Genomic DNA, 14,908 nt, shown 5'->3' with positions numbered 1-14,908 from the left:
TTTCTTTCTTTCTTTCTTTCTTTCTTTCTTTCTTTCTTTCTTTCTTTCTTTCTTTCTTTCTCTCTTTCTCTCTTTCTCTCTTTCTCTCTTTCTCTCTCGCTCTCTCTCTCTCTTTCTCTCTCTCTCTCCTTCCCTCTCGCCCTTCCTCCCTTTCCTTCTTTCCCTTTCTTATTTATTTATTTCAAAGAGAGGGGGTAGGGGAGGACTGGAGGAGCAGAGGGAGAGAGAAACTCCAGCAGACTCTGCGCTCAATCTCAGGACCCATGAGATTGCGACCCGAGCCAGAAGCAGGAGTCCGGAGTCGGGCACTTAACCGACTGCGCCACCTAGGCGCCGCAGGGATATTTTCTTATTCAGCATATTGTTTCCCAGTCAGTAGACCCTGCTTGCCTTAATTGGGGCAGAGGGTTCTGACCATTGGTGGAAGGAGAGAAGGAGTTGAGGCCCCTTCCCTGCTGGGGTCATTATCCCCTGGAGATGCTGGCCATAGTTAAGTCAGGACAAGACCAGTAGGTAAGAGAAAGAGTCATGGTGTGTACTACATAAATTCTGTTCTTCTGTGGAAAGTCCTGGCGCAAACCTGAAATAAAAACCCTGGTCTTCCGCGATGGGCCACCGCCACTGACTGTCTTTGTTTGCTTTCAGGGTATATGCCATGTACAATTCCGTAAAGGGATCCTGCTCCGAGCCTGTTAGCTTCACCACCCACAGCTGTGTACCTGAGTGTCCCTTCCCACCGAAGCTGGCACACAGGAGCAAAAGTTCGCTAACCTTGCAGTGGAAGGTGGGTAGCTGCAAAGTGTCAGGCACAGTCTGACATCGAGCCATTTGAAACGTTTTCATTCAACACTACTCCAGTCTGGTGATGGTGTTTGATTTTCTACATAGTAACTATGTGAAACAAATTATTATGATATTGAAAGTTGTTATGTCTATAAAAACTGGGCAAAGCAGTAGGAGGTGGAAATACAAAGAAGATCTGCAGGGATAAATCTTTTAGGTTCATGAGCAATACGTTATACGTGATATGAATACTTAAGATACCTGAATTGCATCACTTTCTAATGGTTTCATTCATTTCAACAAACATTTGAACTGAAGACTTTAGTAGAAAGTTTTCATAAAGAAAGGTTTAGAGATAAGTTGGTTTCGGCTCCATTGGCTTCTTTCAGTCGCGACTCTGAATGTTTAATATTTAAAACTGCCTAGAATGTTAAGCGTTCTAACTATTAAGACTTAACTAACTTTTACTGATTAGGCCTTAGATCAGTTAGGGTTACTCATTATTCTTTAAAGTCTGAATTGTATAGTAGTTTTTCATAAAATACAATTTACTGGCTACAAGTAACTCTTGCCAAAGAGAGGTCTTTATGGTGTATCATTAGCTTATTAGCCACAGTTGTGTGTTCACAAGAAGATAGCAGATTCTGTTATCAATCTCTATAGTAATTATTTCTCTTTGTTTATATTTTAAAGATTATTTATTTATTTATTTATTTATTTATTAGAGAGTGAGCAGGAGAGAAACAGCATGAGAGGGGAGAGGGTCAGAGGGAGAAGCAGGCACCCCGCTGAGCCGGGAGCCCGATGTGGGACTCGATCCCAGGACCGTGGGATCATGACCCGAGCTGAAGGCAGTCGCTTAACCAACTGAGCCACCCAGGCGCCCTCTCTTTGTTTATATTTTAAATGCAGCTTAAGATGTGAAATTTCTAGAGATAGAGATAAAGAGTTATGGTGTTTGGGGAATAGGCTAATGTGTGAAAGAAGTAAGATGGCTAGGGAGATCTTGTATTGGTGAAGACATACTTTGTCCTTTGGTTCCCAATGCAGGAGGTTGAATTTATGCAGGGCATCCATAAAGGCCTTTGAGAGCCGTGGTTAGCAATAAAGCCCGGGCTTCTGGAGACCCCTCTCATGTGGGCAGCTGCGTTCTCATAGCCACTGGCCAACATGGCATGTGTTACTTGGCAAAGGCAAAGTTTAGACTGGCTTAGAATCTGAACTATTTTATTTTCCTTCCTGGCTTCCAGGGATAATCCAGGTCAGTGATTCCCTACCTTTTCAGAGTTGTAACACCCAACTGGTCATCATAAGTCCTTGGAGATACACATCCATTTTAAAACATGGTCTCTATTTGCGCATGTACATACGTGAACATTATCTTTTTTAAAGGAAAGAATTAAAATTCATTTTGTTTGGAAAATATAAGAAATCTTCTTAAGATTACCAGAGGGACCCTGGGGTCTTATAAACCTAAAGTTGGGAATCACTGATACATACTCAGCTTAAAACCTGGATGAAATCCAGGTCTTAGGCAGACCAGCGTCTTGAAGAAAAAGGTTACTTATTAGGAGGAAAATAGTTCACATTTTCTTTCTCCTTTTGTAAATCAGAAACATACTCTTATTCCATGAAGTCAAGTACAAACTTAAAAGTTCTGGATTCAGTTCAGTTTTCATTAAATGTCCTTAAAACAGATTTCCTAATCACAGTGCACCGGCTGGGGGCCCGAGGACGGGGACAGGGCTATGACTGCCCACCTGTCCTTGAACCCACAAACACACAGAGAGTCAAGATCTTCTCACTTCTTGTTAGTCAGCAGTAGGAGATAGGGCAATACAAAAACCAAAGTCAGTGCTCCCACGCTCAAGGAATTAAGAACTCGGTGGTGGGGCAGGATATCCTAGAAGAAACTACTGAAAGAACAGTTTCTCTAGAGAAATTTATAAACATCATAAACATAGTTTTTATCTTAGAAATGGAGTCTCATCTAAAACTTCGATTGTGTCCATTATTTAGAACTTCATATATATCCCTGTCTCCCAAAATGAGCCCACAAACCCTGAGATTACAGTTCAGTAGAACATAGAGCACTCCCCTGAAATCTGGGTTTGAGACTCGGGTGATGTGACCCAGACGGTGAAAGGAGGGAGAAGAGTTTCTTGATAAATTTAACTAGTATTTACTGAGCCCTTGATGATGATTTATTAGTCACAAAAATAAAACAACAGCTATTGTTCCCCAAGTGCTTCCTGAGTTGCCCAGTAGTTGAGTAGGTGATTTATATATATTCTCCCAATTACTTATCACATCATTTATTCTTGGAACACAAAATTAAACAATGATATCAAATGACTAACAAAAGACCACACTTGACAAACGGCTGAGCTGGGCTTTAGGTGCAGTTCTGGGGACCCGGCTGCCTTTTGCTAGGGGCTGGAAAGTGCAGTTTGTGGGGCTCCTGCTCCTTCCTGGGCTGGGGGGGGCGGGGTGGTCAGGCCCAGACACATTTGTGCAGTGGGGAGACCTGGTCTAGTCCTCCTTCGAGCTGCCTCCTCCGTCCCTCCATCTTACTACCCTCGTCCAGTGAGGGACCCCACGGCAGCACCCCCTTCTAGTGGGGCTAACCCTGCAAAGCACTCTTCTCCAAAGTTCTCCACTCCCCTTCCCGTTGCCCAACGCCCATTTTCTCAGTGAAGTAGATCTCCGCCTGCTTTTAAGAGGAAAGCAAAAGATGAGACTTCTTTTTGCTAACATGCAGAGAGCTAATTGCTCCTGGTAATCTCCCAGGGGATCTCCCTTTTTTTTTCCTCTCTCTTTTTTTTTTTTAAAGGAAAATCTCAGTGGCACAGAAGGCTTTCTAATCTGAAGCACTTTAAAAAAAAAAAAAAAAAAACTGTGTGGAGGAAGTTACAAAAAACATACTCTTAACCCTGAACCTGGCTGAGTCAGATTTACCCGCCGGACTCCAGGCAGCATCTACATTTCTCAGCCGCCTTTTTTCTCCCCCTGTTCCTAAAGTGCCTCTTGAAAGTCTTATCCCCAGAGGAAGTAGGGCACCATGTGGGTGTGAAGAGGGGAAAGCAGGTTTGGCTGTTTGTGGGGTATGATTTATTAGTAGTGGGGCTTTCTCTACAGTTGAATTGTATTAAAATTCATTTGTGATAATGTTTCCCAGGGAAACGCAGGAGCCACCAGGGTTACCTGCCCGAGGGGACAGCACAGGGCTAGCGTGGGTAGTGTATTTAAACCAAGTGGAGGGCTCCTAAGTTTTGTCTGTAAACTGCTTTCCCTAATCTCATTTTACTGTTTTTCTTTTTTTAGGCACCAATTGATAATGGTTCAAAAATCACCAACTACCTTTTAGAATGGGATGAGGTAAGCATATTTTCATATCCATCCATCTAAAACACCATTTCAAAAATAAAATTGCTGAACAAATACCATTTTATTCTTTTTTAAGATGTGCTAAACACATGGAAAAAAAGAACGTAAGTAGTGAAAAATTTAAACCTATAGTATTGACTGTGGAAAAGGGAGACGGGCTAAAGGAGTGTAATGAATTGTATTAAATTGCATTAAATGTATTTACTTGGCTTATTTGCAAGAAATGCTGCAGAAAGAAAAGGCAGGGTCTTATCTCTTGTGGAGTCCCTAGTGCCTAGCCAGCCATCAATTTGTATTAAGGATCGACTGCTTTGTTATCTTGACTGCTCAGGGCCATTCTGCATAGATGGTTTTGATAAGGTAAACCATGGTGTGGCTCGGGAAGCATAATTTGTTTCTTCTTTTTGAAGCCATGGGTGTATTTTGCTGTTGCCCTGTTGAGCGTTCTCTGTGGGAAAGTTGGAGCCCTGCCTGGAGGCCTCACTCTCCCAAAGGCGTGTGTGATCACCCTGTGGACTAGACCGTCCTATAAACAGGCACCCCCTTGGCTGCTTCTGTCACCAGAGGCCCTAAGACGGTATCCATGGTGAAGTCTCCTTATTGTCGAGCCCACTCTGTGCTGAATGGTGACCCTGTGCATTTCTGGCCTTGCTAACGCTACCCACAGAATCTCAGGCAAGAAATAACTGGATGCAGAAAGAAGCCTTTCGTTTCTAAAAAGGAACTGTACTTTTTGTTCTGTAGATTTTAATTCTGTTCGCTCATTTACCCTTGCTCTATTTTATCTTTCTGTGAGTGAGCAAGTAGACGAAGGATTTTGAGAATAGGAAATGTGGAATTGGAGAAATGCAAGTTAACTAGTCTTTGTGACTTAAATTTAGGGGGATTTTAAAGATTCAGAATTCAGGCTTAGGCAAAAAGTGACTTGTTGAGTGTGGAAAAAATATTTTCACCAAATATAAAATGAAATTGGACGAAACTTTCACAATGAAATTTTGATGTGAAAAAGGGGGCCCTTCATAGCTTTCTGCATTAGTGTGTTTTCCCATCTGGGTTGCATCTGAAAGCTGGAGTTCCAAATTACCCAAGACAACGATCTATTGTTCCGGGGATCCTTGTGAATAGTTCCTACGTACAGATTGGTGAAATCTCAGACTTGACCGGGATATTTTACAGATGAGGTGGGTTCCATTTTAAGGTGGTTTAAGTGGAAAGTGAAACCACCCCTACGGCCCTTGTGGAAAGATTTTTATAAGCAGTCCAGAAGGCCGGAAAGGAACCTGGCTGACCTGTGAGCACAGGGCAACATCTTACCATCCCCTCTTCCTCCGAAAGGACAAGTGAGAGTTTGACGGAAAGTGTTAAGTGTGTGTTGGTTTGTTGCACTGACCTGCCTGATGTTTTTTCTCCTATCTTGAGGTTTTATATCAAGATAGAGTTTACCACTAAAGAGGAGGCATTTTTCCTTTCAGATCTCCTCCAAGCTCTGTGCGTGCATGTGTGTATATGTGTGTGTGCGTGCCCACGCATGTGTGTCTCCTGTGTTTTTTTGCTGCTTTGGACCATGGCCTCATAAGTTAAGTAGGGTCAGAGAAGTTGAGTATTTGAATGGGAAACCTCCAAGGAAAACCCAGGTGCTACAGGAAATGGTAATGGTGACTGAGTTGTTGGCCTCCTTCCCTTTGAATTTGGATTGAAAGTGCCCTGGCAGGATGCATGGAGGAAATAAGCTACAGCCACAAATGAAATGGAGAAGCTTTGTCTAATGACCATTTATAATCATTAGCACCCACTATAGACTAGTGACCACACAATGTTAAATTGTTTATTTTTGGCCTTCTCCTGCCTTTTCCCTGCTTGCTCTCTTTCCATCCTTTCCTTGCTCCCATCTTAATTCTTCAGCCTTCCCCGTCCTCTTCATTTTCTCTCCCACCTTCTAATTCCTGCTGGCATTGGCTCTGTTGAGATTGACCAAAGACTCCAGGTTAGTGGACTCTCACCCACTATAGGCCTTTTGCCAACGTAGGAATCCTTTTGTATTCTGTGACCTAATAGTCACCTTGTAGAAAAACTTCTGGACCCCAAACTCTGTAAAGCGCTCCCTGGCTTTTAAGTTCCATGAGCCCCCTTGGTATAATTGAAAGAACACCAAGATGAGGAGCTGTGGATTCTGTTTCTGGTTTTATATGGGCAGCTTGACCCCTCCAGTCCTCAGTTTACCCATTAGCTCGTTTATATTTACAATATTGATGCTCTCTCCAAACTCCTTATTTAGGATTGTCCCTTGTGATAAGAGTATGTTTTAGGATCCTTTTCACTGGTGTTTGGCCTGTTCATTTATTAAATATTTCAGCATTTGTGGAGCATACCCTCAATGCCTCAACACTGTATACTGTCCTAGGAGGGATCTGTGACATAGGGAAGGTAATGTGTTTACCCTGAGAGCTGAAAAAGCTAATGTAATGCTATCCTCTTGTACTTTTAAACAGACATGAATAGGGGCACCTGGGTGGCTCAGTCGTTAAGCGTCTGCCTTCGGCTCGGGTCATGATCCCAGGACCCTGGGATCGAGCCCCGCGTCGGGCTCCCTGCTCCGCGGGAAGCCTGCCTCTCCCTCTCCCACTCCCCCTGCTTGTGTTCCCTCTCTCGCTGTGTCTCTCTCTGTCAAATAAATAAAATCTTAAAAAAAAAAAAAAAAAAACAGACAGGAATAAAACAAACTTAACCACATGCTTCTCAAATTTTTCCATCCAGTAGCTTCTTTGCTTGATACTGTGCCTCTCCTTTTCAGTCCCTCTAAAAAGGATTTGAAAATGGTATCGTTGGGTTTCCTGGCAGTGAGAATAGAAGCAGTAGTAACCAATTCATTCCTGCCTATTTCAAGTTTCTAACAGAACAGCCTAACAGTTTGTGTTTCTAAATCCGGGGCTAGGTTAGGGACAGTAGTCCTCCTGAGGCAGCTCACTTGGGTTGGTTTTTGCATCCCACATTCCCATGCTACTCAAACCTTGACTTCCTGAAGGAAGAAAATCAAAGACACCAAGAACAACATCTGCCCTCCAGGAAGTATGAGCATGTGAAGCTCTGGCTATCCCTTCAAAACCTTCTCCTGGTAGTCTCTGGAGTCAGGTACACCTGGTAACAGGGACTCTTTCTAGAATCTGCCCTAGTGGAGTATGGTGGGGCAGCAGAATGGGAGGGGGTGTTTTGCTAGAGTCACTCCCCTCCCCACACCGAACCCTCTCCAGAGCCCGAGCTCTTCTCTCCCAGGACGTCCATCCGGACCAGCCATACACCCATAAGCCTCTCTGTTGCCCAGGCGGCTGGAAGGGTAGAAGGACAGTAGGGTACACAGAGGAACAGATCCCTACCTGAGAGGGGGACAGGCACCACTCCGAGTCTTGAAGAAGGTTGTGTTCAGGAGTAGCACTCCACCCTGTTTCCTCTCTGACAACTGGTCTGAGAATCACGGCTTGGAGTGAGATGGCCCCATCCATGTCTGGGTGTCCTTTTCATATTTTTTTTTATAGTATTACAGCACTGGTTAGAGTACTCGGGATACTTTATTTTTTTGTTCAGTTTTTAATCACCATTCCAATAAAAACTATGAGTGGGAAATTTTGAAAGAGCATCAAGTCCTGCTGTCAAGTTCCTTAGAGAAAGGCCTCACTAACGGAAGAGCAGTGGCATAGAGACCAGTGAGTACCTGGCCTGTATTTCTGCAGGGACCGGGAATGGTGTGTGGGGTTGACCATGGGAAGAGCTAATAGTTAATCAGTGGCTAACGGCTGCCCGTCTCTAAGGGCAGGTGTGGTCCTGATGGGGAAGAGAGAGCAGAAACCTATTACCGCCCAGAGGGAAGCTGATTCTCTCTCCAGAATTCATTGTCATCCATGTTGCATCATTGTTCCAGAGAATTCACTTGGAAGTTACTGATAGTTCTGCAAGAGGTTTAGCTACCTACTTTTCTCTGTTAATAATTGTAACTAGGGCGCCTGGGTGGCTCAGTTGGTTAAGCGACTGCCTTCGGCTCAGGTCGTGATCCTGGAGTCCCGGGATCGAGTCCCGCATCGGGCTCCCTGCTCAGCAGGGAGTCTGCTTCTCCCTCGGACCCTCCCCCCTCTCATGTGCTCTCTCTCTCTCTGATTCTCTCTCTCAAATAAATAAATAAAATCTTTAAAAAAATAATAATAATAATTGTAACTAGACAGTCCCTCAAGTTTTAAGTCAGTGTGGGAAGTAATTCTGACGGGGAGATGGTAATGAGTCACTAAAAATGGAACACACAGGTGTCACTGGCTTTTCAGCTGCGGCCATCAGTTTTGATCTTCCCCTGAAACAGGTCAGTTCTCATAGTGTGGAAAGGTGTGCACTTTCCTGGTCACATCCCCGTGTTGTGGTGACTAAGGTGAGTTGTGGCGTTCTCAGCCACAGGGCCTGAGAGAGTTGACCTTGCATTTTTGTGGGTCTTCAGCCACTGTGTTCGCCTCCAGGAGCTTCCCGTCAGAAAGGCAGAAGACCATTTTCAAGGTAGTTTTCTACTGGACTACTTGATGAGCCATCATTATGTTTTAACCCCTTTCTGATCACAGTGTGGTCCCTACCCCCACATTTACCCCCGTGTTTGCATTTTAATTTCCCAAGTCGCAGTCATTCTGCAGGCTGGCAGAAAGCAGGCCCAAAGCCTTATGAGGGTTTCTTTTTTCTGCTAGATTTGAGTATTATACCTAGCGCTAACTTTAAAGGAACAACAATAAACTTACTCTTTTGTAAATTAAGTCTTAGTTTAATCCAGAATTATGAATGGGAGAAAAGTTTCTTAACTGTTTAAGAGCAAAAAAAGGCTTAGGTGCTAGATTTCTCAAGGTGGGTGTTCTTTCCCACAATGGAGAGATTTGGAAGTAGGGGTTCAGGAAGGAGGAGCTAATGCTTAAAGCTCACTACCCCATTCAGGGGCCACCCCTGAGCTAATATCTTTGACCTGCCCCTGTCGGTTTCTTGGGAACCGACCTGAGCTAAATTGGCTCCTCCTGTTGCTTCATCAGCTTGATGACACTGAGGTATCTAGTAGGAGTGGTAGGTTTTCTCTAGAAGCAGCTAAGAGGGAGGGATTGAGGACACAGATATCTCTAGGGTAGGGAGGGGCTCTTCCAAAAAAGAATTAGGAACCTTGCATTGACTTGCGCTTCCATGCCTGCCCAGTCTGTTTTAAGGGATGGTGATCTGGCCTTTTTTTTTTGGTGGGGGGGAGGAAGTTAAGTAAAAGAGCAAACTTCACAGTCAAATAGGAACTTTGTTTTCCATTTTAGAAAGCATAAGTTCTGTGAAGGCAGTATTTATGGAAACTCGTCGAGAGTTTTACTCTTAGATAAGGTTTTCATTCGTGCCATACCGAAGTCTGAAGGGTGCTGGCGCAGTGGGTTCCTCAGAGCAAATGCAGGTCTCCTACAGTCTTGCTGGGATTGTGTGACACGGATTCATATTGATGATGTGTATCAGTCACATGGTGCTCACTTCATAGTCTCTGCTTTGTCTGTAACTAGTCAAGCAAGTAACTTAGCCCCTGAGCCTTCGCTTTTCCACCTCAAATCAGTGTCAGTCACCTCCCAGGTGGGTTGGGGTTCAGTGGGTTAGCCTGGGGACTAGCAGATGCGGTGTCCTGAGTATTTCATGTCACCTAAGTACATATCAGGGTCTGGGGTAGGAAAAGTCAGCCAGCAGAAGGATTGTATGACTTTCTTCTGTGGAACTTCGACAGAGGAGGCCCGAGGCTAGCGTCTCCCGTTTGAACTAAACAAACACGGATGTCCGTGCTATGTATAGATGTTAATTTGCCATTAGCTTGGCTTCCGGACGTGACATATAGGAAACATACGGAAGAACCAGAGAAATAGCTTTGTGGGAATGTGACTAGTACAGTTCCCAAGAATCTTTCTCACATGTGACTCAGCTCTCCCGAATAGGAATTTCACATCTGGCTGCGCTGGTGACTAATGAGCCAACACAGCTGTAAAACACAGGCGACTAAGAATGAGATAAATGCCACAGAAGTCAAGGGAAGTATAATTTGAAGTAGAAAGAGCAGAAAAGGCCAGTCCCAGGTAGAGCCCATACAGCCCCTAGGGACCCATGAGCAAGCCAGAGCGCGCTCAACAGTCCTGTTGCTGAAACCCTGTGGAGCTGACCTCAGGCCGTGGATTGTCGCTTCTTAGACACCGAGTTTAGGAGGGGCCAGCTTAGCTCAGTGCCCCTGAGCAGGTGCTTGGTAACTGGTTTACAAAACAGATTACTTTTTAGCTTAGGTGTTGCATGGTTAGTATCAGTAATCTTTCGGAATGCTTCTTGGCATGAGGGAATTTGCCCATGGCTTCTCTGGTTGGACAGCAACCGTTCATGGAAGGGGCTGGAGCTTCAGCAGGCAGAGTGACTTACTGGGTCTCCCACAGTGCATGAGGAGAGCTCCCTGAGGATGCGGCCACCACTTTCTCCAAGGTGCCATGCTGCCTGAGCCTTAGATTGCAGAGCATTGGTCCAGTGAGAAAACTGGGAAGGCGGGTTAGCATTCTGAAAGCAATCTCCAGTGCCCAACTGAAATGAAGATGCCACTTGCCAGGCCCACATGCTCTTTCAGTCATTCTTGGGGAACGCCCTCACAGAGATGGGAGAATGGGGTGCCAGGGTCGTTGGGCACTCTGTCCGTCACAAACCAACTTTCACCTGAGTGTCTTAAGCTGAATCAGTGACCTGGCAGGGTAGCCGTGTTCTGCCACATCCCAGACCTCCACTGCCACGGGCAGGGGTGGTGTCAGAGAGCCAGGGGACCAGCTTCCTCTACTCCAGCTTCTGTTGGAGGGAAGTAGACCAGGAGGGATGTAAGAACTCAGAGGGGTTCTGGTACCAAAGGCAGAGAGCTGAGTTCAAGGAGCCCTGTCTTTTAGGGACCTCAGCCCCAGGCATCTGAACCCCTGCTTTGTGTCATTTGTCACATGTATGCAGGATGGGTTATTATGTGTTTGGGTAACCGACTTTGTGGGCAGCTTCTGGCTGCTCCAAAATTACAAATACCTATCTTGGTCCATGGCACCTAATTTATCAACTCATGTTTTTTGTGCTTGTTGGATGCCAGCTGGAAGATGACTGCCTTGGGCCTCGGCTAGGTGAATGGGCTGAGTCTTCCATGCCTTGGGTGATGGTAAATCCTACAGGCAGCCTCTTCTACAATCACTCCCTTGCTTCTTTCCTTTCCCTTCACTGGGCCAGTCTCAACATTCTGGTCGGATCAAAGCACTGGACATGGGATGATCCTCCATATTTGGAGGGATATGTAGGAACGTTATGTTGGTTGGTTTTAAATCCGAGGACCTGATGAGTATCCTTGACTATTTCAGGGCGCTAAGCCTCTCCTACTAGTAGAAAAAAAACCGTGCCAAAGGATAAAATGCATGCAGTATTTATTTAGTAACGTGCAACACAAACTATCCCACCCCCTTTTCTTACCTTTGAAAGTTCCTCTGTGCCAGAACGCTCCAAATGAAAGAGCCATCCCTGAGGGGAGAGTGAGGTTTGGCACAAGGAGCCTTTGAATCCACCCAGATGGGGAGCGTCCCCACCTCCTTGTTAGGAACCCCTTCTTATACATGGTTATGCGGAACACATACATGCTCTTTTATTTCTCAAGCCAACATTTATCTTTGATGTTGCCTAGGGTCGGCCAGTGCTGGAACAACTTCTAAATATAGACGTACTCGCAGACTAAATCTTTGAGGCTGGCGGGAGTTCAGTTGGCGAGTGCAACTTTATTTTTTACTTGATTTATCGTTGCCATTTTTGACAGGTTAAACTCTGCTATTGCAGAGGGTGCCCCGGCCCAGAGTCACTCAGCACCTTTCTGCAGCCGGCAGCTCCTGGGCCACGATCACATGACAACCGACAACCAAATTCACGTAACTTAGTTAGCAGGCAGTTATCAGACGTGGTAAGAGCAGCTCCGGAAGGCGAGTGGGCGCGGCTGTGGAAGACCCTGAAAGAGAAGGGGGTCAATGGAAAGAGGCCATAGATGAGGAAACATCAGGGAGAGTTCTCATGACCAGAGGGAGGTGGCTCACCATGGATTCTAATGCCCTTGCAGTGGCCATTCTGATTTCCTTGTGCCAGGAATTAAGCTGTCATAAAGAGGAACAGGAAGGATCATTTCCAATTTATTAATTAGAAGGCAACTGAAAATATCAGCTAACTTCATCTCTTAGTGCCAGCCTTGGGCATACCAGCTTCCAGGGTGGTTAGTGCCAGACTAATTGGAAATGTTAGCCAAAGCAACCACATTCCCCACAGTCTACAGAATTACTCTTGGCAGAAAAATACTATAGCCTGAATTAATTGGATTATGTGTGAGTTATATGTATAGAATCAGCCATGGTTGTGTGAAGTTCCTCAGTAGGAAACCAACCCATTTAGAGGATTCATCTTCCCAAGAACTGAGGACAAGTTGATGAAGACACATAAGTTAATAAAGAGGGAAAACGGACTTGAAAAAGAAGTTCCGTTTTCAGTCTTTTAGTTACATAGCTTTACAAATGAACAGTTACTTTTAAACATGTGTTTAACTTGGGGCTCCTGGGTGGCTCAGTCGGTTAAGTGTCTGCCTTTGGCTCAGGTCATGATCTCAGGGTCCCGGGATTGAGCCCTGCATCGGGCTCCCTGCTCAGCCGGGAGCCTGCTTCTCCCTCTTCCCCTCTGTCTCTTTCTCTCTCTCAAATACATAAAATCTTTAAAAAAAAAAAAAAAAAACATGTTTTTAACTGTAAAAATGAGTTGCATTTTATGAAATGGATCAAATACTTTTTATATACCTAGATAGCCATTTTTAAATAAGCAGACCCACCTATAAATTGATTTCTCCACTGGAACTTTATTCCTTTATGTGTTCATAAACAGCACAGAGAGGCGGGAACCCGAGTACGTACACAGGGTCCTTTGCAAGGTTATTTGATTTGCTCACTCTGGTGGCCTTAGGTTACGTCATACCAGAACCATCCCCAGACGTCAACAAGACTGTTGCGTGTCTGTGTTTTAAAATCTTCCCACAGTTCTCTGCAGTTTGGGGGATAGTATTACTAAAAATCTTACTTCAGTCTAAAATGTAACTCCGTAAGATGAAGTAACTGCATCGCCCTGCCTAACAGTTTTGGTTGATTTTATCATGTAGGAATCTGGTTACATTTTTAGCTTTTGCAGAAATTCTTAAAATCTCTTCAGAGACCTTACTTTGTTGGCGTTGAGGAAAAAAGGCATGTACCAAGTGCATGTAGAAAATAGAACCCTTTATTCAGTCAGACGTTACACATTTGGGTTCTAGAATGCTCACTTCCACTCCCTTACCTACTAGCTATTTATGGCACAAGAGGAATTTGTGAAAGTTTACTGAAGAACGTCATACTATTAAACATATATGGACATCAAAATAGATGAGTGTAATATTGTATAATAGATTACCTCAGTGCTTAATGGCTTAAAACAGTCACTTTCTTGGATTCTTGGTTGGGAATTTGGACCAGGGTACTGGGAGAATGGCTTATTCGTGTTCCACAATTTCTGGAGCTTCAGGTGGGCAGGGAGGCTCATTGGCTGGGGGCTGGAATCTTCTGGCAGAGTCTTCATTCACAAGTCTAGCGGTCACTGCTGGCTTGGGCAGAACCTCATCTGCAGCTCCCTCACAACATGGCAGCCCCAGGAGAGTCAGAATTGGGACAGTGAGTGTTCTGGGGAAAAGGCAGAAGCTTCATCACCTCTTCATACCTAGCCTTGCAAGTCACACAGCTTCATTTCCACTCCATTCTGTCCATTACAAACACATCACAAGCCCACTCCAATTCAAGGGAAAGGACTGTAGACTTTCTTAGTCATGAGAAACCATTAAAAATCTTTTTTGCCTTTATCTTTGTATAGCACATACATTGTTTCGAGTACTATGCCCTAGGATTGTTACATACAAGGTCATGGACTTTGAAAGGCAATATAACTCTTGTTCATACTCCTGCTACTCTTCCAAGTGTTCTGGGAAGAGGGAGAAGGAAGACCAACGTGCGCCCAGAGATGCAGTGGTAGGTAGGGTGGGACTCATCCTTGCCCCCAGCACAGTTCTGCTAGCCAGCAGAGTATGACTTGGGGGCACCCAAGCACTGCTCTTCTCAGTTAGCAGTTGGAAGAGATCACTGTCTGTTCCCTTAGTGATAAGGAGAGAGAACCCAGGAGATGAACAATATTTCCGCCACAGGTGTCATACTTTAAAGCAGGAGCATGTGTCCTCTTCCCTTGGGTAACTCACAGGCAGTCAGCAAAATGTTTAATCAGGGGGTGGGGAGAAAATAGTGAAGAAATATGTTATAATTTGATTTAATAGCTATAAAATTTCAAAATTTTTTGAACTATGGATTAGAAAGAAATGGAAAAAATATTTAAGTACATAGTAAAAGGGCAGGAGATAAAATGGGAAAATAGAGACTATGTTCCTTAAAATATTGAAAGCCTTTTACATTTGTAATTTATCTCCAAATTTTATTTTAAAGAATGAAATGTTTGATGAGGCATTTCCTTTCCCCCACGCCTCCCAGTGGTTGGGGGAGGACATCTTTGTCCCTGAGGTTACTAACACATCTTGAGAAAAACCTTTCCAAGGGTGAGTCAGCCTCTGCTCTTGAGCCTCGTGGGAGTCCACGTTTTACCTGCTCCCTTGTGTTTC

The 14,908-nt window shown here is 44.6% G+C and overlaps 1 protein-coding gene across 2 annotated transcripts in view; it reads left to right on the top strand.

Annotated features, from left to right (window-relative positions):
• The window catches only part of FNDC3B (fibronectin type III domain containing 3B), a 337,270-nt gene that overhangs the window by 261,377 nt on the left and 60,985 nt on the right, over nt 1–14,908 (top strand). For both annotated transcript variants that reach the window (XM_021702670.2, XM_021702671.2), the window contains exons 10-11: nt 646–784; nt 4,108–4,161. In XM_021702670.2, the coding sequence (XP_021558345.1) occupies nt 646–784; nt 4,108–4,161 (193 nt within the window). The remainder of the gene's footprint in view (nt 1–645; nt 785–4,107; nt 4,162–14,908) is intronic.

The sequence above is a fragment of the Neomonachus schauinslandi genome, chromosome 1 (genome assembly GCF_002201575.2).
Source record: "Neomonachus schauinslandi chromosome 1, ASM220157v2, whole genome shotgun sequence".
In the NCBI taxonomy this organism is placed as follows: Eukaryota; Metazoa; Chordata; class Mammalia; order Carnivora; family Phocidae; genus Neomonachus; species Neomonachus schauinslandi.
Note: the sequence above shows the minus strand (reverse complement) of the source record. Positions and strands in the feature narration are given on the sequence as shown.